Source organism: Cicer arietinum, chromosome 7 (genome assembly GCF_000331145.2).
Source record: "Cicer arietinum cultivar CDC Frontier isolate Library 1 chromosome 7, Cicar.CDCFrontier_v2.0, whole genome shotgun sequence".
In the NCBI taxonomy this organism is placed as follows: domain Eukaryota; kingdom Viridiplantae; phylum Streptophyta; class Magnoliopsida; order Fabales; family Fabaceae; genus Cicer; species Cicer arietinum.
In genome coordinates this window covers 13,016,015-13,036,230 of record NC_021166.2, presented here as the reverse complement: position 1 = coordinate 13,036,230, position 20,216 = coordinate 13,016,015, and the positions used below count along the sequence as shown (strand labels likewise).

The 20,216-nt window shown below is 31.2% G+C and overlaps 3 protein-coding genes across 5 annotated transcripts in view; 1 reads left to right on the top strand and 2 right to left on the bottom strand.

Moving 5' to 3' along the window:
* Positions 1 to 3,035: 3,035 nt before the first annotated feature.
* LOC101511815 (casein kinase II subunit alpha-2) lies at positions 3,036 to 9,833 on the bottom strand. Of its 2 annotated transcripts, XM_027337011.2 has the most exons (11): positions 9,697 to 9,833; positions 9,344 to 9,460; positions 8,657 to 8,786; positions 7,861 to 8,055; positions 7,464 to 7,621; positions 5,871 to 5,961; positions 5,692 to 5,757; positions 3,852 to 3,934; positions 3,592 to 3,655; positions 3,414 to 3,482; positions 3,036 to 3,290 (listed from the first exon to the last, which is right to left on the bottom strand). In XM_027337011.2, the coding sequence occupies exons 2-11, from the start codon at positions 9,427 to 9,429 to the stop codon at positions 3,231 to 3,233; spliced, it is 1,002 nt and encodes a 333-aa protein (XP_027192812.1). In that variant the 5' UTR covers positions 9,430 to 9,460; positions 9,697 to 9,833; the 3' UTR covers positions 3,036 to 3,230. The 2 variants fall into 2 exon arrangements, with proteins under 2 accessions (XP_027192812.1, XP_004509081.3); XM_004509024.4 differs by lacking the exon at positions 9,697 to 9,833 and having other exon boundaries at positions 9,344 to 9,626.
* Positions 9,834 to 10,785: 952 nt separating this feature from the next.
* LOC101511488 (ribonuclease III domain-containing protein RNC1, chloroplastic) lies at positions 10,786 to 11,310 on the bottom strand. Its single transcript, XM_012718222.3, is given in 2 exon segments — positions 10,786 to 10,913; positions 10,915 to 11,310. Coding segments are annotated over 2 exon segments (252 nt in total). The 5' UTR covers positions 11,074 to 11,310; the 3' UTR covers positions 10,786 to 10,820.
* A 6,264-nt stretch (positions 11,311 to 17,574) lies between these two features.
* The window catches only part of LOC101510965 (BTB/POZ domain-containing protein SR1IP1-like), a 10,272-nt gene continuing 7,630 nt past the window's right edge, over positions 17,575 to 20,216 (top strand). The window contains exons 1-4 of one of the 2 annotated variants that reach the window (XM_012718205.3): positions 17,575 to 17,975; positions 18,136 to 18,205; positions 18,568 to 19,185; positions 19,629 to 20,174. In XM_012718205.3, coding sequence (XP_012573659.1) covers positions 17,956 to 17,975; positions 18,136 to 18,205; positions 18,568 to 19,185; positions 19,629 to 20,174 — 1,254 coding nt within the window. In that variant the 5' untranslated portion in view covers positions 17,575 to 17,955. The remainder of the gene's footprint in view (positions 17,976 to 18,135; positions 18,206 to 18,567; positions 19,186 to 19,628; positions 20,175 to 20,216) is intronic. The other variant, XM_004509022.4, reaches the window with a different exon arrangement.

Genomic DNA, 20,216 nt, shown 5'->3' with positions numbered 1-20,216 from the left:
CATCATCATACATCAATTAGTGAGCCTACATCTCATTGATCGTCATCTCCTCCTATGGATGACATTTCTCGTAGGGGCGACTTCATCTAAGGAATAACTCTCCCTAATCAAAACGAGGTAACTAGGTGCACCTACTCCTGTTAACGATTTCATAATTATAACAATGATTTTCAAAACACGTTTAAAATCATCTCTCATTTCTTCGTAACTCAGGGAAAACATATTCAACCGTATAACAATTCAATATTTAAATACCTTATAACTCATAAAGAAATCAAACTACTAACATATTATATCACAAAGACCATAAAAATAAATAAATGACGAAATTGAGATAAATTCAAAAGTGTTTCCCCAATTTTTTTTAAATAAATACTTTAACATAGAAAATGAGTAAAATAATAATTATAGCAAAATAAAAATATGTGACAATGATCGTCGTCTACTCACCGCTATGGAGAGTCAACTAAGTTTGTTCTCCAACAACTCTCAGAGTAGCAGGCAAAACCTCAGCTTACAAATCTGAGTATAAAAATATTCTCAAGAGTTTAGAAAAATTATTCTAAAGTTTAGCTAACTCTAGAAAAGCATAAAAATCCTTTAAATATACTCTAAGCACAAAAATAAGATTTTTAACAAAAACTACACTTTTCTAGAGATTCATACTAGCATTAGAGTTGTGTATTTCTCTCAAAGAGACTAAATAAATAACTTTCAAGAAATAGACACCCTTCTTCTTCCTTAGAGCACAAACCCTAACTCAAATTCTACCCAAGAACTTGTGATAATATGAGGAAGCTTGCTTAGAGAATGTATACCTTTCCCATGAGTTTATTGTTACTTTAAGTGAGAAGAAGAAGAAGAAGAGAAAAAAAAATGAAAATGGTAAAATGGGGGCGGGAGTGGGTAACGGAGAGAGAGGAAGGGAAATAAGGGAGTGAGATAGAAAGAGAGTGAGAGTGAGTGAAGTTACTTTGTTTTATTATATATGTATAATAATAAGGAAGAAATGGGGTGTTTCACGAACAAGAAATGTTGAATATACATAACATCGACGTATATTGCACCTTTATCGCTGAATAAGGTAGTGCCCACCAAGTAGAGAAGATAAAATCTAATTGCGTTAAATCAATGATATTTTCTCACTTCTTCATCATCAACAACTAAACTTATCTTTTCAGATGAATAAAAAACTGCACTTCAAAGGTTGAGAATCTGACACAAGCTTATTTGGTTCTTTAAACCTCTGTCAGCGCATCATCTATGATGAATCCAAGATCATTACACAACCACTCAATCCTCTCATCTTTTATCACCAATGAATGTGTTATGAGGTGTTCGATGATCAACAAGTGCAAAAGACATGACACGTCATCCAAAGTCATTGTCATCTCACCAATAGAAAGATGGAAGAGACTAATCTCTCTATGCTATCTCACAGCAAATGTGAGGAACAGACCGATGTTTATTAACTTGTAGCATGTGCGCTTAAGATAAGCTAAATTGGAAGTGTTGATTGGATTTCAAAACCAATCCATTGTAGAATGTGGAGACTGCAGTTGAGATATCTTTCTAGCATTTTGTCATGCATTTAAAATGAATATGTTCTTTAAAAGAATCAATTGTTAGTTTTTTATGATTAAATAAATAAATAATCTATAATTAAATAAATTTAGAATTAAAACGTACATCTCCAATCTATATGTGGACTGCCACGTGTTCCTCAAAATATGGTAACAAAGACATATCAATGGGGCCTTTTGGAAACCATTGAGCATGTGGTGGCGGCGGCGGTGCATGCATCTCGCATTATACATTTTTAAGCGTCAGCTTGTGCTTGAGAGCAGAAACTTTCTCCTCTAATTCGTTGTCGTTTAGCAGGAGTTTTGGCTCGACGCTCTCTGCGTATAGACCCATGTTGCATTATCCTACAACGTCGGAATTGAGTAACATCATCGTCTCTTTCCAAAGAAAAAATCAACACTTTGTCCCATTTCAACATTTTGTCATATTTCAACACCAATAATGAATTGACATAACAACAACGACAACAAAATCACTACTGGTCACTAACATGAACTAGTTTAAGCAAGAACATAAATTAATTATATCTCACTACAAAAAAAAAGTATTTTGTCAAACACTTATATCAAAGCAAACTCTTACAAATCAAAAACACAAACACTAAAATTAAAAATTGAAAAACAAAAAATTTACCTTTTGATGATTAAGATTTGATGAATCAAAAAATTATATTTTAGTATGGATTTAAGGGAGGAAAACTAGATTGAGTTGGATGTGAGAGAAATAGAGGTTTATAGAATTATTGATTTGAAAAATACACTGAATGGGGAAAAGGGCCTTCTACCTATATTAAGCTGTCTATCGAACATGAGAATTTGTATCCAAGATTTGTAGTTAAACTGTTGGAGGTAATGGAAGTCCATTCCACCATGCACCTTATTAGGATAGGAGTAAGATGATTACATTACATCCAATGAATTCCTCATTTCCACCATTTAAAATATCTGAGACAATTGATAGAGATTTCAATATGTCCTCATGACATACGACACGACACGATCTAAACACATTTTGAAATAGGTCGTCAGAGAGCTAGTTTTTGCATCACCTTCTCTTCGCTAACAATTACTAGCATTATCTTCTCTTGTAAGTCATATTGATTTGGCTAACAAGACGGCTGAGATTTAATGCCATTTGCTCCAAAAAATTAGCCCACTACATTTAACTCATTAATTGTGATTAGAGTCCGAATATTAATTTCTTTTTTACCAAATTACGTTTTCCTAACGTATACTCCTAATAAATTGCATGCAAAATTTGCGTACGAATAAATATTTAGTGAAAGGATGAATCACTGGCAATACAAGTTCACGTACAACAGTAGGGTAGAGGGCCACAAGTATTGTGCTTAAATAAATATTTTGTAGTATTTGAAATAATTCGTAATCAAAATCCAATAGGAAGTTTTATAATAAAAAAAAAATACTCAAAGCAACCAAAAACCCGCTGGATGTTGAGAAGTTAAAATTTTAATTTTCAAAAACAGATTAACAAATTATTCAACCGAACGACGTAATGATTTTGTTACATTCCACAAGAAAAGTAACCGATTATAATTAACAGAAGACAACCATGCCACATGTTAGGGTATATTGTAAAAATAATTCCACATAAATGAACTCAGGTTTATGGATCCACACATGAAGTTACTGTGTCCTCATTCTGCTACTTTCTGCTGCCCTTACCTGAGAGAAATACGGATGTGCCTACAAGATATACATCAGGGAAACAAAATGTTACATTGACAGATCATAAAGTATTCACGTGAATCAGTGGAATAAAACAACAGAATAACCATGCTAAGGTGAATAAACAAGTTCTAAAATTACCATTGCTTCTCTTGCTGTTAGCCTGTCCTGGTGGTCATATCGAAGGAGCTTATCAAGAAAATCAATTGCCTGCGTGTAGAATATGAAATATTTATAATCCATGTATGGGAATTGTTAAATTGCATAATAAACTAAGTTTTAGGTCCCAATGCCATAATGGAAAATGGATTAAAATGACCTCTGGAGACACAAGATGCTGATTATCTGCATTGATAAATTTTGACCAAGGTTTGCGACTGTGCCTGGAAAAGGAAACAACACAAGATAAATAAGTAGTTAGGAAGCAGTAATACCTCTTCATATACCCCCTATCATGAGGAAAAGAAGTCCAAATAAAAGCAGCAAGGAAAGGGCTAAGGGATGGCACTATTGCATTGTCACGGAAGATATTCTGACAAATTTGCTAAGAAATGCAGAAAATCATATGGAAGATGATACCTTCCAACTAGTGCATCAAGTTGAGGATCTAGCTCCAGATGATACTTATTGAGATATGCATTCAGTTCATCAGTCCCAAGCACCTACAGACCACATGCAAAAATAAGAAAAATGAAGCTTTTAAGATCTAGAAAGAAAAGTGGCTTCTAAGGGGAGGGGGGCATCAAGTCCCTCACCCATGTACCATCTACAATATACCATTAGATTTATTTAAAGTAATTTAATTGTTCAGATTTATTGAGGAAAAAAAATAACACTTATGTCTTGCTCCACCAAATCCCTACTCTTTTTCTTTTTCCCATCAAAATCTTCCATGTTTGCCTATATGAACACTTGCAGATTCATCAACAGGTAGACCACGGTTCTAATATAAAATAAATAAATAAATAAATAAATAAATAAAGACCATGGTTCTTTTGTCGAGAGAGATATTTTGCTATCTCAGTCTTGTTGCCTTCAAACAACACAGCGTTGTAAAAGCCAACTCAGCAAGGAGCAGGGCGAATATGAACCTTCGAAGCGGATTTTTACAAATAAAGCTATGGAATACCCTTACTTCAATGACCTAGACAAGAATATGGTTTAGGTTACAAAAATGATGTCTTAGATGCAGGAATTCTTATCCCGCTTCTCTACAGTACATATCAAATATGATTTAGGGTTTGGATCATAGTCTCTAAACAAATAATTAATTGTTTCAAATCAATCCTTAACAAAATTTGATGAGAAATCTATCTATCACTGTTGTGTCTATAAAAATCATAAATCGCTGTGTATGAACGTGTCGAGAATAAGTGTCGCAGCAACATGGTGTTTGTTGCACATCTCAAGAAAGAAAATAAATGCCTTCTGGGGATGCTTGCAAAAGTAGTATATTGAACAAGGAATGAGAGAATGAAAGGACTCAATTAACTTCAGATTCATAACAGAGAACAGAGACCGTGAATTGAGTGGGGCAATGGTGTATTATAGATGGAACATGGATGAGGGACTTAACGGCTCCTTCACCTTACAAGCCACCAGAAAGAAATGTCTATAAAATGATAATTTTTATTTTGTTTGGAGAGAGGGCACTAGTATAGATTGGATCTTTTGGCATGCAAAAGAGGAAATAATATAGCCATACTTAGGAGTTAGGACTTGTTCCAGAAAAAGTTTATTATTTTCCCTAATTATTACAAAAGTGCAAGTCATGGAACCAATCACTTGCAAATCAGCCTATGCAGGTAATACTTAGATTTGGATTCCCAAAAGTAAAACCCCCCTATATTTCCTACATTTCGGAAAAAGTTTAGGGTACTTGAGTCGTTACCTCATCCTACAAAGATACATCCACAACAATTATTTTATCTCTCTTTACAAGTTAGGCCTAAATGTAGGAAACTCAAATGTAGAGAATCCAAATTGGTACTACTTCCTACAATAGACCCTGAAATGGATCTGACCCTTCCCTGATTTTCTAGATCTTAGGGAGTTTTGTAGGACGAGATTGCCCCCTTTCACTATTTTCTAAACAAGTATATCAAAAATTGAGAAATAAAGTGATATATTTTTGTAATTATTAGTGAAACCCTAAAGAAAAAACAGAAAATGTTTCATTTCTTTTTTATTTACAAAAATTTCATCTATTTTCATTTTTTTTATATTTTCAAATATTTGAAAAAATATTGAAATCAATTCTTTATCGATTATTTCAGTATTTCTCATACAAAAATTTAAAAACATAAAATAAAATGAGAACAGTGTGACACTTGTGACTTTTGCAATGAAAAGTTAAAATAAACAAAAAAGAAATTCAGAGTAAATAGAGTCATAGACTATATAGCACCATGAGTGTTACCTTAGCTATTTTTACAAGCTGGTCATGGTTGTCGTGACCATAAAAGAATGGTTCCTTGCGAAATATCTACATGAAATAAAAAGATCACAATCCAGAATTACATGAATTTCGACATTGTATATTCAAAATTACAATTCATCCAGAAATAACACCAAAGATATGTTTGCTATAATTCTTACCATTCCAGCAAACATGCAGCCAAGGCTCCACATGTCTAATGAGTAATCATAGTCTTGCAAATCAACTAGAAGCTCAGGCCCCTTAAAGTATCTGAGAAATAAAATATAACGTTTTATGGACTGTCATTCAAGAACATGAAAAACCATAAGTCATCCTCACAGAGCAATAGCAGTAGCGCAAAAGTTTAGGAAAATTTACAAAACGGTTTTCTGTTGTCAAGTTTGTACTTAACTAACAAATACTAGTATATGTGAATAAAAAAGCAAAACCAGAAAAAGAAATGGATTGTGGCAGGTAAATTAATGCTGGCCTAGAAAGAAGTTAAGAACATTCATATGATTTTAGGACCTGAAACATGATACTAAGGAGAGTTGAAGTTTAGGTGACTAGACCATAAGACTTGAGTTTTTTCAGCTGAAAAGAGAGAGAGATAGGCTCTTCATAACTATAAATCCAAGTACCACTATCACCAAAATTTCAATTATTGGATCCCACTTTCTTATTGGCTTCTGGCTTTTATTCCTTCTGCATAACAGATGTCACGCATGGAAAATGATGACTAACTTTAGCGCTTTAAATATATTAAGCAAAGGCCTAATAGGCTCAAATATCCCTTAAAATTGCAAAGTAAGCGTAACATCCACCTGAGAATTTTATTTTAATGTATGTGTTTAGGTACCCAAAAAAATTGAAGCAGAAAGAACAAAGAAATCAAGATGGGCCATAAGCATGGCCATGTAATTATGTAAAACAGGTGGCACATCCTTGCTTGACACTTATTCAAAATTTTGATAACAAGACCACAAGCACAGCCGTGTCAACGGTAAAGCAAGCCCATGGAACGAAGCATGGCCTATGTCCAGAAAGAATTAGTTTTAGGCTGATAATTTAACTCTCTGGATACAGACTAAGCACAGAGTTCAGAACGCCCATGTTGAAGTTCCACAACTATCATGTGACAAAGTTAAAGCATTGTACATTCAGATTTCAGGCACAACTGCATTGTACACTTACCATGGCAGTGCCAAGGGCAAACACAACCATGTCACCGTAAATAATCAAATTTAGCTATTTTCTTCAGAACTCACTACTCAGTACCAATATTGATTTGAGTAACAAAGTAAACACATTAACTACTCCAAAATTGATGGCGGGAGGGAACCATATAAATTTGTTTAATATCAATCAGAACTATGAGTTTGCAATGACAGAATAATAGCACTGTTGGATAAATATCGATATTTACACAACTTATAAATTGAGAAATAAAAAATTTTACATTAAGATTTTAAAGACTAGATTACAGTGTTCACAAATTTTTACTCGGTCTATCTACAATAACCAAAAAAGATAATAAGGTGGATATGAAAGGGTTAAAAAGTTTCAGTGGGAAATTCTAATGGAAAATTCCAATTACCAATTTGTAGTGGAAAATTCTTGCTTAAACATGCTAATGAAACATTACTAATTTTGCTGTATATTGAAAATTAAATTATCAAATATCAACAAACACAGGCTCATCAGTTTACATATCTTTCTAGGTTGTTCAAAAATAGAGTTGAGATTCTAGTCGATTCATTATAAAACATTACCTTGAAGCCACACGAACATTGTATTCCTTTCCAGGATGATAAAATTCAGCAAGACCCCAATCAATCAAGCGAAGTTTTCGCAATTCATGGTCTATCATAACATTGTGTGGCTTGACATCTCTATGCATTATGCCCTGAGAATGGCAGTAATCTAAGGCCTGCAATTGAAAACTAAACATTCATGTAACAAGAAAAGGTTCACATACATCTTTGCTTAGATATGAAATAATAATTTTAACGATGTATAAGCAAAAACCTATACATGTTAACAACATTCAAAATTCATACAGGCCTCATCCAAGAAAAAAGTTTCTATGAAGGAAAAATATATTCGTTGTAGAAAGAACAAAGAGTAAGTAGTCCAAGTATACCACAAGACATTGAAGGATCACATTACCTTAAGAAGCTCATATATGTAATAGCGTATGTCATAATCAGTCAATGTTGGATACAAAACTTTAAAATCTGTACTGTTGACATACTCAAATATTAAGCTTGGAGTTTTAGAGTGCTGATCTCTGACAATATCAAGAAGCTTGACAATATTTGGGCCCCCACAAAGGTTCTGAAGTATTTTTATCTCTCTTTTAATCTGCAAAATAATGTTGAAACTCTCATTAGTTAAGACAAAACTCACAGAAGAAGATTAATGACTGGGTAGCTGGTATATGAAACAACACAAAACAAAAAGAAAATAAAAGCTAAAACAGACGTCAACTACATCTTAATGCACTTTGAGGGCTTTTCGTCAGAATATGGAAGATATACATTACTGAATCCATAAATTTGAGGAGCTTTTGCTATTCAATAATTTGGAATTGAATTAGTCTTTGCCCAAGCCTTAATTGGTTCACATCACCAATTGGGACAGTGGTTTGGAGCAAGAAATTTGACTTGAACAGTTCCCAGTTAAAATTTCAAAAATGGGATTTGCAGAATCAGTTTGCTGCTGAACACAAGAACCACATCATTTCCTACCTTTTTCTTAGGATGAATTTAAGTTACTTTCCAATGCAACAAAGATTCTAAAGAGTATGTGCAAAATGTATGCCTAAAAAATAACATCATTATTTGTGTAGCAGATGCCAAGAGAGAATAGCTCCAACAAAGAACCCTAGGCTGGTTATATTCATAATCTTCAGGTCTTAAAGGAAGAGTAGAAGCATCATCAATGTCAAAACAGAAAAGCTCACCTTCTTTTTCTTGACAGGCTTGAGAATCTTGATAACACAGCGCTCATTGCTATTAACATTTATGCCTTCAAACACCTCACTATATTTCCCCCTTCCCACTTTTCGTACAACCTCATAATCATCTTGATCACTGAAAAGAGCATACATAATACTAATAAATAATATAATCAAAATGAAAAGAGTAAAAAACAAGGTGATTTAGGGCGCTATGCCATTAGCCTTATAAAAATTAGACCTAATACAAGTCATACAAACAAATCTTGCTCACTCAATAAAAAATTATCGATAAGTCGTTAACATTGAAATCAAAAGAACAAATGCCCCATCATTTAACTTCAAATATTCTCGATAACCAATGCGGTTCATATCATACAACTGAAAGAAAACAGCAGGGCAAAAGATCCAATCAAGATAATGTAATAGTAATAAAAATAGCTTAATTTCGTATCTCTAATTAATAGTTAATCAAGAAAACTAATAAATCAAAAGGACGCAAAATCGTTGCACCTCTACAAATCCAAAAATCATGACAAAGAAAACATTAAAACAGTACAAAAGAAACTAACTAAGAGAGTTCATAACCTAATTGAATATGCAAAACAAATAAAGGCATAACATAAGAAAAACGAAAATGAGATTTCAATATTTCAATATAAAAATAATAAGAATTAGGGTTAGGAATATTACCCCCATTGAACAGTGAGAGATTCGTAATCCCAATACTCTTTGGGGCGAATAACATTGACATCGGTGTAGACACGAGCCTTCGACATTTCTTGGAGATTGAAACTTGAGATCTGGGTTCTGTGGTGTTGATAAACGATAGTAGTGGTGGTATTAGATTCGATGTGTTGAGTGGGTATGCGCACGTTAGGGGGTTGCGCAACCGGCGCACGCAAAGCAATAAGGGTGCACGCTAGCAAGAAGCGGAGGAGTAGTGCTTGTTGGAGATTCGTGCGCATATTTAACGCGATAAATTACACATACTTTTTACATTATATTTTAAAAAAAAATAAAATCAAAAGAATAACATTATTTACCTCCGAGTTTAGAGTGATTTTTTTGTGTGAATCATTGAGGTTTTGCGTATCATTTCCCTTCTTGTTTGGTGCAAACCGTTGTCCTCTCTGCTTCTACGCTTTGCGACAAAAAGCACTTATTTCATGACATTCAAAATAAATATTAAGCAAAACACATCTTGAAATCCTTTATGTTTAGGAAAAGTAATCATTTGATCATTTAACTTTTTATTTTTTTAATTTAATCATTTTATTTTATTTTTATTATTAGTCTTTAAATTATATTAAATTACCCATGTAGTTCACTAAATTCGACTATTTTGATGACTATTTAGATTTAATTCAAACAGTGTAATGAATTAACTATTCAAACTACTTTTTCAAATGAAATAAGTTAATAATATTGATTAAGTGGATAGATCATTATTATCAAAAATTTAGAGGTTATATGTGTCTAAAGGGTTGTAGAAAAATCAATAAATATAAATTGTTTATAAAATTTCATGATTGTTTTCTAAAAGATTAATATGATTTACTTATTATTGCAACATTCAATAGAGTGTCTAATAATAAGATGCTTTTAATTTCACTAGTTGTTGTTTCAAGTGAGACATATGATTAACAATATAAACATGATATAATTTAAAGAACTAAATCAGAAAAGTAAAAACTTAAAGGATCTAAGCAAAAATTAAGCTTAACTTAAACGATTTTTATATTATAAAAAATATAAAAAATCAAACCGTTATTTTCTTGAAAGATGAAAAATCTCATAACGTATTTTCGTAAATATTAAGGACATTAAAAATTTAAGATATTCAAGACAAACTTTGTAAATGATATACTTATTTAGTAAATGATCGGTCTCCAAAGTTGTATATGTGAAATTATGAAGGTGAATTATAAAAGACAAAATGAAAGTAATTTTCAATATTATAAGACTAGAGTAGAAATGATTTTCCTTTCCCAATGACTAGAAAAGTAAGTGGTTGATCATAGTAGATGATTACATTTCAACTTTTAAGGTAATTTACATTTTAAATTCACCTACTCGACCATTAAGTTGATCACCTAAATCAAGAGGATAAAAAAGATAAAAAAAGATATATATAGCAAAAACTAAAGTTCAAGAATCATTGATGTCACTATTGTCTCTTCATATATAAATTGCTTTTAGGTTGAACTTGTTCAATATGATAAACCTCAAACATTAGACATCTCACATCACATTTCCCATAAAACAACGTACAAAAACCCGTGAAGGGCTTGTTGAATAGCTATTGTGGCAAAACTTCTCAATCTATAATTGCGCTCACAAGAGTCTTGAACCTTTTCTGAGTATATATTAAGATGGTGGAATTGTTTGGCTCTCAAATATCTTCCACAATACCTATTCATAAAAGTGTGGCAATGCTTATCTTATAACTAATAATTCGGAGCATCTAAACACTTCATTAACAATCTTTCGGCCACCGCCAAATCCTTAACAAAATACCTCCAAAGTAAATAAATAAATTTATATGGTAAGCAATGAAGATGATATGATATAAAATTTAAGCATATGTATACTTTTTAGATAATGCAATTAAATAGTAGAATAGACAACAGAAAAAAAAAAAAAAAAAAAAAAAAAAAACAACTCAAAAAAAAAAAAAAAAAAAAAAAAAAAAAAAAAAAAAAAAAAAAAAAAAAAAAAAAAAAAAAAGTCTACCTGTATCTGTTGGCCAAAAGTATTTTAATCTCTCGTAACAAAATTGAGGATGATCAAATTTATAATTTGATGGATGCAAGAAACATAGTTGCAATTCAACAAGAAATTGAATCACATGAAAAATTAAGAAAAATTGTAAAATACAATGAACTATTGACATGCTTGTATAAAATTGAACGTCAAAAAGTAAATGGCAAACAAGAAAATAAGCTTATTAGAAAAATGAAAATGATAATAGACACATAAGATAAAGATATGGTTAAGAATGAATATATTAGAACGAAAATCAATGTAGTAACTATTGACATACTTGTATAAAATTAAACGTCAAGAAGTAAAGGGCAAACAAGAAAATAAGCTTGTTAGAAAAATGAAAATGATAGTAGACACATAAGATAAGATATGATTAAGAATGAATAGATTAAAATGAAAATCAATGTAGCAACTATTATCGAGAAGTTAACGAATCATGTCTTAGTGGTTTGAACATGTGGAAAGAAGACCTACAAAAACTCTAGAAGGAAAAGTATCAAATGGATTATTAGTGGTTTGAACATGTGGAAAGAAGAACTACAAAAACTCTAGAAGGAAAAGTATCAAATGGATTAATGGAGGTCAATTCTATAGTTAAAATAAGGGGAGACATAGAAAAATTATGGTCAAATCACTAAAAATGTTGTAGATTTCAATTGTATGGCCCTTAACATGATTCATGATATAATATATGATACAATATAATATATGATACAATAATATATAAACGAACCAACCTAATGAAAAAGCTTTTAATTTGGTTGTTGAAAACTATTAACATACTTAAATTTGAATGGTTTTAAGGTCTATCTTGTAATGAGTTGAAATGTGCTTTAGATAAATTAAATCTAATAGAACAATACTTAAATCAAGTACAAAATAAAAAATGTTCCTAGTAATATAAAATATACATTATCGATTGTGTGATACCGATAAATGTATTTTCTATTATTTAATTTATATTTTACTTTTTCAATTTCCACTATTATTGTATATTTAACTTTTCCAATTTTCACATAATAAATAACTATATGCAAAATAATATTCAATTATTCATAGATATCCCCATCTTAATCGTAGTCATAAATTTAATGGCTTAATTGCAGTTTTAATCATTTATTTTTACTGATTTACGAAATTGATCATCCTATTTTAAAAGTCGACCGTTTTGGTCGTCTAACTAATTTTTTAACTAAAAAATGGCGACGTGACAAACTTTAAATAACATGTCATATGATACGATGATATAGAATGATTAACATCTATAAAATCGAAATAAAACACCTTAAAAACTTAACTTTCAACTTCAATTTTTTTCTTCATATTGGTAATTTAATTAATAGCATATGAATAATTAATGCATATAAACGATTATATATCATGAAATTGTATATTATGTTATTTAAAATACGTCAAATCGTTATTTTTTTAATTTAAAAATCTGATAAAGGGACTAAAAGTATTGAATTTTAAAATCAATGGACTAATTTTGTGAATTCATAAAAATAGACGGGGATAACACCGAATAAGGAAAAGGTAAAGCAGAATGAGAGGCAATAGCTACCTGCAAACCAAGTCCAAGCCCAACATTCCTGGCTGGAATTCTATGTCATTTGTATCGGATATCCAAGGATTTGCATAACCTGGGGTCTGCTATCATAATCCCATACATTTCCTCTAAATCGATGCATTCCTTGCGGAATACAAGCTCTGAACATCCGTGGATGCGCAAACAACATGCATCTGCAGGAGGCTGAATGGAGAACAATAAGTGACATACGGAATGAAATGTTCATGGACATTCAACAAAAGAGAGACAAATATTTAGATCTTAGTAGGACTTGCGTTATAGGCCACCATGTCTTGCCAGCCTTAGCTTGCCTTCAAATTCAGCAGATACATGATATCATCCATGTCTTCAAGTTGCATCTGCAATTTGAGTTGGCACTCGTCAGCATCTGAATCCATTCCAAAGACTTCAAAAATAATGTGATACACTTCCGGCATGCTAAAACATAGATTGCCCCAAACAAAGCCCAAAAGACAGACATGCCAAATACATATATAACTACAAAAATGTAGACATTATGTGAAAAATACTTTTTAGAAACAGATTATGGGCAGAGACCAATTCCATCGAATAAGATGGTTTGAAAATACATTAATTAAAGCAACAATAAATACTATATCATACTCAGAGTACAATCATCATTTTTTTTCTTTCCTAGATCTCCCTCTGATACTTACTTAAATATTTACAATTCATGATTCATAATAACTTGGCCTTGAAAGCAACATGACACCATATACAGATATCATTTATCCTTACTCACTTTTTGACATCACAAATTCATGGAGGATAAGACACATGGAAAAACACAATTAGAGCTAAAGAACTGGCCCCAATGTACAATGATGTATGTCCAAATTCCACAATCAGTCAAGTTATTCTATTTGAAGCAGAATAACATCAACATAATTTTCAAATCCAAAGTCTATATTACTAGAAATAATACCAAGGAAGAACAATTAGAAAATAGCTACCCTTAAAATGTGTGGACAAATTCATATTTTCTGTTTCTTTATTTTGTTTGTTTTCCTTGGGTGCAAGCATATTGTAAATAATGGCATTCTAGACGGATCAAACCATACCGAACATGACATTGCCCTAAACAAAAGTCTAGAAAAAAGAGAAACATAACTACAAACATAGTTTAACAATTCAAACACAACCAAGGTATTACATAAATGTCCTCAAACACAATATTTTGTCGTGACCATATTTAAACTGCATCAGCCTCATTTAACTACAATGTTATGCAATATCAAAGACCACAGTGCGACTTTGACTATTATTGACAAAAACACTCACACAATACTATTTGAATAAAAAATGTAGTTAAACACTTATAGTGTTATAAATACTTATACATAAACTACAATAATAAATGACAAAATAAACTTAAATTATTTTCATTCATAAATTATCATCCAGAACTTATGAAAATAAGCTCAAAATGAAATAACTTATCATTATGTAATATATTGATTCTTAAAACTCTTTCAATCTCACAAATAACTAGCAGCTTTAATCCATTTAGGCAACCTACTCTTTCCAATCAACAAGAAAAATCCCCCCAACGCAAGTTCAAGCACGTACTGCCCCAAAAAGAACAACGTGCACCGCACGTGGGTGCTGAGGATTTGTGGATACTGCGGAAATGTGAAGGGTTTGGGATGTTGTCGGAGAATTTGATTTGGATTGGAATGAGAGAGATTGAGGCTGATAATGAGTAGAGCTGTCAAAAAAACCCCAACTTCAAATCGAAAATTATTTATAGTAAAAAATAGATTTTTTTTCTTTCAAAAAGTGGGTCTATAGGCTCACTAAACCCACAAAATTTTAGGGGGCTTTAGTGTGTGAAGTTTTGTTTTTTAGACCTTTTAAATTATAAATTTTTTTGACCACTCCAACATATGAGCCAGAGCCAATAATTAGAGGACTTGTCAAATTGACAACACGAGTAGTTGTGTGATGATGAGTGTGGTTTTGAGGAAAGTATGAAGGTGGGAGATAGGTCCATTATGTTGAATGAGGATGAACGTTATGACGTCATATGGTGTAAGCATTGAACATGAAGTAGTCTCTGACAATACTAAAAATTGTATTTTAATTTTCAAATTTTAGTTAGTTAAGTCACAAATCAGTTTCCATAAGTAACTAAGTAAAAACTTTTATATATACACAAAGTAATTAACTAATAGACATTTCAATAATAGACAACGTTCATTTTATATATACACAAAGTAATTAACTAACATTCATTTCAATAATAGACAACATTCATGATATTTGTTCATGATATATTATTATTATTGAACTATTTTTCAATAAATATTCACTTTGAATTGATCCACATTCAATTTTTGTTATTGTCGGTCTATAATTGTTAAATGTATTTTTCTTGTCGATGATTTCTACTTCTAAATCTCAATATTTGTTTTCAATAATCATACACTTTAATAAAACGTTGATTTTATCTTAAATTCGACGTTATCTCTTGATCGACATCGATCTAAATCATTTGTCGATATATTTTTAAAATTTTCAATAATATTAAATAAACAATAAAATATCACATACATATATAAAAATCATCAATACGAAGAGACGACTGATTTAACTAAAGATTGAATATATATTTTATTGTGCATATAATTGATACTCCTTCATACTAGTACTATATATGCCCTAAAGTTGTGTAAGATTTTGTATAGAAATTAGAGAATCCGATCAATTTGGTGTATAGTGGATCGGAAATTGAAACTAAAATAGTAATTAATTTTGATCTTACACATGATGGTTAAACATAATACGACAATCACGTCCGTACTTTACTTTAAGACGTCATGCTCATGTCGTTTTAATGCTTATCTATAGTGTTGTCGCTTATTGGTAACGAAACATATAATATGTTATGGATTGATCGTTGAAAACAAAAAACAATAGCAATGGTGTTGTGGGGTAGTACTCTCTAATTAAATTAATTTGATAGATATGGACATATATAAGAGGTTTGTGCTGCATTATTTGGATAGCCAGCCAAGACAATCCAATCCAACAAAGGTCTTTGGGTAGTCCGGTAGTTGAGGTGGGGAGTTAAGGTCATAATGAAAGAGTTTGAGAATTCTATTCACTTCATATATTATAACTATGAAAATTATATATATCTTATACTTTCATATTTATACTTCTACTTCATGTTTTATACAAATTTTCTATTTTATTCGAAATAATTATTTTATCTCACTAAATTCACTTTAAATTCTAAAAAAAATAATTTTTTTTTGAAACTATTGTGTTTAAAAAAGTTTAAACTTCATATACTGAAAAACTTCTAAACTATGAATCTACTTTTTCATTATTAATTTTTAAATAATTTATTTTTTTTCACAAAAAAATCAATTTGTTTTGAGAATTTGTTTTCAAAATAGAAAAATCTCAACTAACAAAAAAAAATCATGAGTCCATCATTTAAACTCACAAAAAAATTATAATTTTGTAGATTAGAGTTTAAAAATATTTTCTCACTAAGAGCTTACAATTAGAGAGTTTAATAATAGACTTTTTAAGTGAGACTTAGGATTTTTTTTAAGGCTCTAATCATAACACTAACATATAGTATATATATATATATATAATTTAATAGGCTAAGCTAGCTATTCACTAATATTGGGAGACCAATTGTCTAAGACGATATGTCCTACTCACCAACCAAGTAATGGAAACACAAGAAGCAAAGAAGGGATGTTTGTTCTCACCACACAAAATAAGGATGCTTGTTTCTTACAGAAAAGGATGTTTTGAGTACCTATATTGAATTCGTATTATATAATATTAGATTGTCTAAAAGTTCACATTTATTGACAAAATATATTTTAAGCTATTGACATATTAACTTTATTTATCTAATTACGATAACTTACAAGAAAATTTGAAGTAGGTTTTTCAACATACTTTTGCGTGACTCTTCCAAGTTCGTAATAGACGAAACTAGTTCTATTATTGAAATCTTAATACAATTGTGGTGGAAACCGAAATCAACATCATAAAAAAGCAACAACATCCATCGTGATGGACCATTTTCTCTCTTGTCAGTTTCGACAATTTCATGAATTCTTTTGGATGAGTCTGCATGTCTTTTTCTGCATTTCACTTCACCACCATTTTCTTTTACTTGTTTTTTAGTTATTAATTCGTTTCCCCATTCAAAAATCAATATCGTTTAAAATATTTGTAAACATATTAAAAAATATAATAATTAAAATAATTACTTAATTAAATTATTCATCATTGATATTTTGTTTACTATTATCAATATAAAATATAAAGCTGTTTTAGTTGTATATACAATAATATTATACAAAAAATTATAATTCACGTTAATTTTGAGATAATTGTTTTTTTAAAGTGAGATTCATTATTACGAGAACTAATAGTTTCCTTTGCTTTTGGTCACACGGTTAACACAATCTGACAGAGATAACAGCAAAATCTTCATAAAAAAGCAAAATGGACAAGGCACCTTTTGTGAATAAAAGTCACTCACACTTTCCAACTTGAAATAAAGTACAGACCCTGTTAAACTCCAATCATATTAACATGCAACTATATGTGATCAGGAATGCATGCACTCTAAACTCCATAGAGTCTTGCATTCTGTATATCATACACTCTTCCATTCAGTATATTTGTGACCGTTTAATTAAAATCCACGGATACTCTATATTTCAGAAAAAGAAATTACTATTTTTATTGAATTTAAAACATGATCATGAAATTAAATCTAAACCATTCGATCTTAATCAAATGACCACAAATGTATTGATCGCAGGACTGCATGCAATCTATATAGTAATTATTTTTTTCCACCCAAACTCTAATAAAAGCACACACCACACTACACATTTCAGAAAATTACGATCAAATGCAACCAACACAGCCTTAATCGCAGTTGCATTGCAGGTTTAGTGTCATGAAGAGAACAAGTGAATGGTATGCTTCTGTCTCAAACTCTTACTTTTGCTTGTTATTTTGCCAAATGTTCTCATCTTTTTTTATATGTAAGGTGCATTTACCAATGCTAATGTTGACTTTTTCTTGGATATGATGATCAAAATTACTGAAAATCTTTGAATTGAACTACTTATTACAGGAATTATTCCCAGGAGATTCCAAGTGATGTCACTATTCAAATTGGTGAAGCTTCCTATTCATTACACAAGGTATAATGAATCAATTCAAATATCAAATTTACTAATCTCAGGTCATTAAATGGAGAGTAATGATTTCTAGTACTTGGTAATTAATTGTCAGTGTTGCTGCATTTGTTGAACACGATCTGAATTTTAGGTTGAGTCGTGAATCAGTGAACTGCTGATGGCACATTACACATGCAATTATTTTCAATCAATTGTGTTTATTTTTTATTTTTTATGATAGAACATTATGACGTGATTTGATCAATGTGGTGTGACTGTCTCAGCCTAGTAAGCTGCGATGTATGCATAGATAGTACTGCAGAGTTTTTAATTATTAGCATGAATAATTATTGAATTCTTGATCATATCTCTATTGTAATTTTCAGTTTCCATTAATTTCCAAGAGTGGATACATAAGGAAGTTCATTTCAGAATATAGTGATGCTGCTGAAGTTCCAACAATTGAACTCTTTGATGTCCCTGGTGGATCAGAAGCATTTGAACTAGCAGCAAAGTTCTGCTACGGGATAAACTTCGAAATAAGCGTCGAAAACATCGCTATGCTTCGATGCGTAGCAGAGTATCTTGAGATGACAGAAGATTATTCAGTTGGAAATTTGGTTGGAAGAACTGATTCTTACTTGAATGAAGTTGCACTCAAGAGCTTTTCAGGTGCAATATCTATCTTACATATATCAGAAACACTTCTTCCAATTGCAGAGAAAGCGAAATTGATTAGCCGATGCATTGATGCGATAGCATACTTAGCATCCAAGGAAAGTCAGTTTTGTTCATCTGGTAGAAGTGATAGTAGCAATGAAAGAATGAATTCTTCCACTGCATCTCAACAGAGACCAGTTGTTGATTGGTGGGCTGAAGATCTAACAGTTCTCAGAATTGACATTTTTCAAAGAGTTCTAGTTGCATTGATGGCAAGAGGGTTTAAACAGTGTGGTATTGGTCCTATTATAATGCTTTATTCACAGAAATCTCTCAGAGGTTTGGTAAGATCCTTTACTATACAAGGCCTTTTTCCCCCATTATAGCATGATGCCACGGTAATATATAATTGGACGTATGTGTGAAACTTTTTTATAGGATCAGTATATGGTATTAAACTCTTTGTTCTATATATATTGATGGTTTGTTTGAATTGATTTATTTTTGCTTATCTAGTGGCATAAATTCTTGTAAGATTGTTTGCAAGAACTTATGAAAATAGTTTTTTACATGTTTATAAGTTGTTTTCAACTTAATTTCATAAGTTATTCATGATAGTTTATGAAAACAATTATAGTTTATATGAAAACAATTTGACTTTATTTTATCTTTTGTTATAGAAATAGCTTAAATGTAAGCGTTTATATGATAAACGCTTATGCTATAATTGCTTAATTAATTAAGCTATTTATCCAAACAAGGCCTGAATCTTGACTTTTATTTGTAGCAGGAGATATTTGGAAAGGAAAGGAAGGAGATTGAACCACAACAAGAGTATGAGAAGAGGATTATTTTAGAGACACTAGTGAGCCTTATGCCAAGGGAGAAGAATTCAATGTCTGTGAGCTTTCTTTCTCTGTGGCTTAGAGCAGCAATATATCTAGAGACAACTGTTGCTTGCAGGTTTGATTTGGAGAGGAGAATATCGATGCAGTTAGAACAAGCTGTTTTGGAAGATCTTCTTATTCCTTCTTATAATTCATTTACCGGAGACACATCGTTCGATGTAGATACAGTGCAAAGAATCATGATGAATTACCTTGAATCTGAAATGGGAAATCATTCAGCCTACAATAATGCAGCTGATGAATATTATGCTCCTCCACAAAGGGATATTGTTCAGGTTGGAAAGCTATTGGAGAGTTACCTTACTGAAATAGCCACCGACAGAAACTTATCAGTTCCAAAATTTATCAGTCTTGCTGAATTAATTCCTGAACAATCAAGAACAACAGAAGATGGAATGTATAGAGCCATAGATATCTATCTTAAGGTACATTTCTATTTTCTATAATATAATATGATTTTATTGTAC

Excerpts from the sequence above, each read along its gene's own strand:
- LOC101511815 (XM_004509024.4), bottom strand. The coding sequence starts at position 9,618 with ATGCGCACGAATCTCCAACAAGCACTACTCCTCCGCTTCTTGCTAGCG. Across the intron at positions 8,787-9,343 it reads TCTCTCACTGTTCAATGGGG|TGATCAAGATGATTATGAGG; the intron begins GTAATATTCCTA and ends TGCTCTTTTCAG. Across the intron at positions 3,291-3,413 it reads TAACAGCAAGAGAAGCAATG|GCACATCCGTATTTCTCTCA; the intron begins GTAATTTTAGAA and ends TATATCTTGTAG.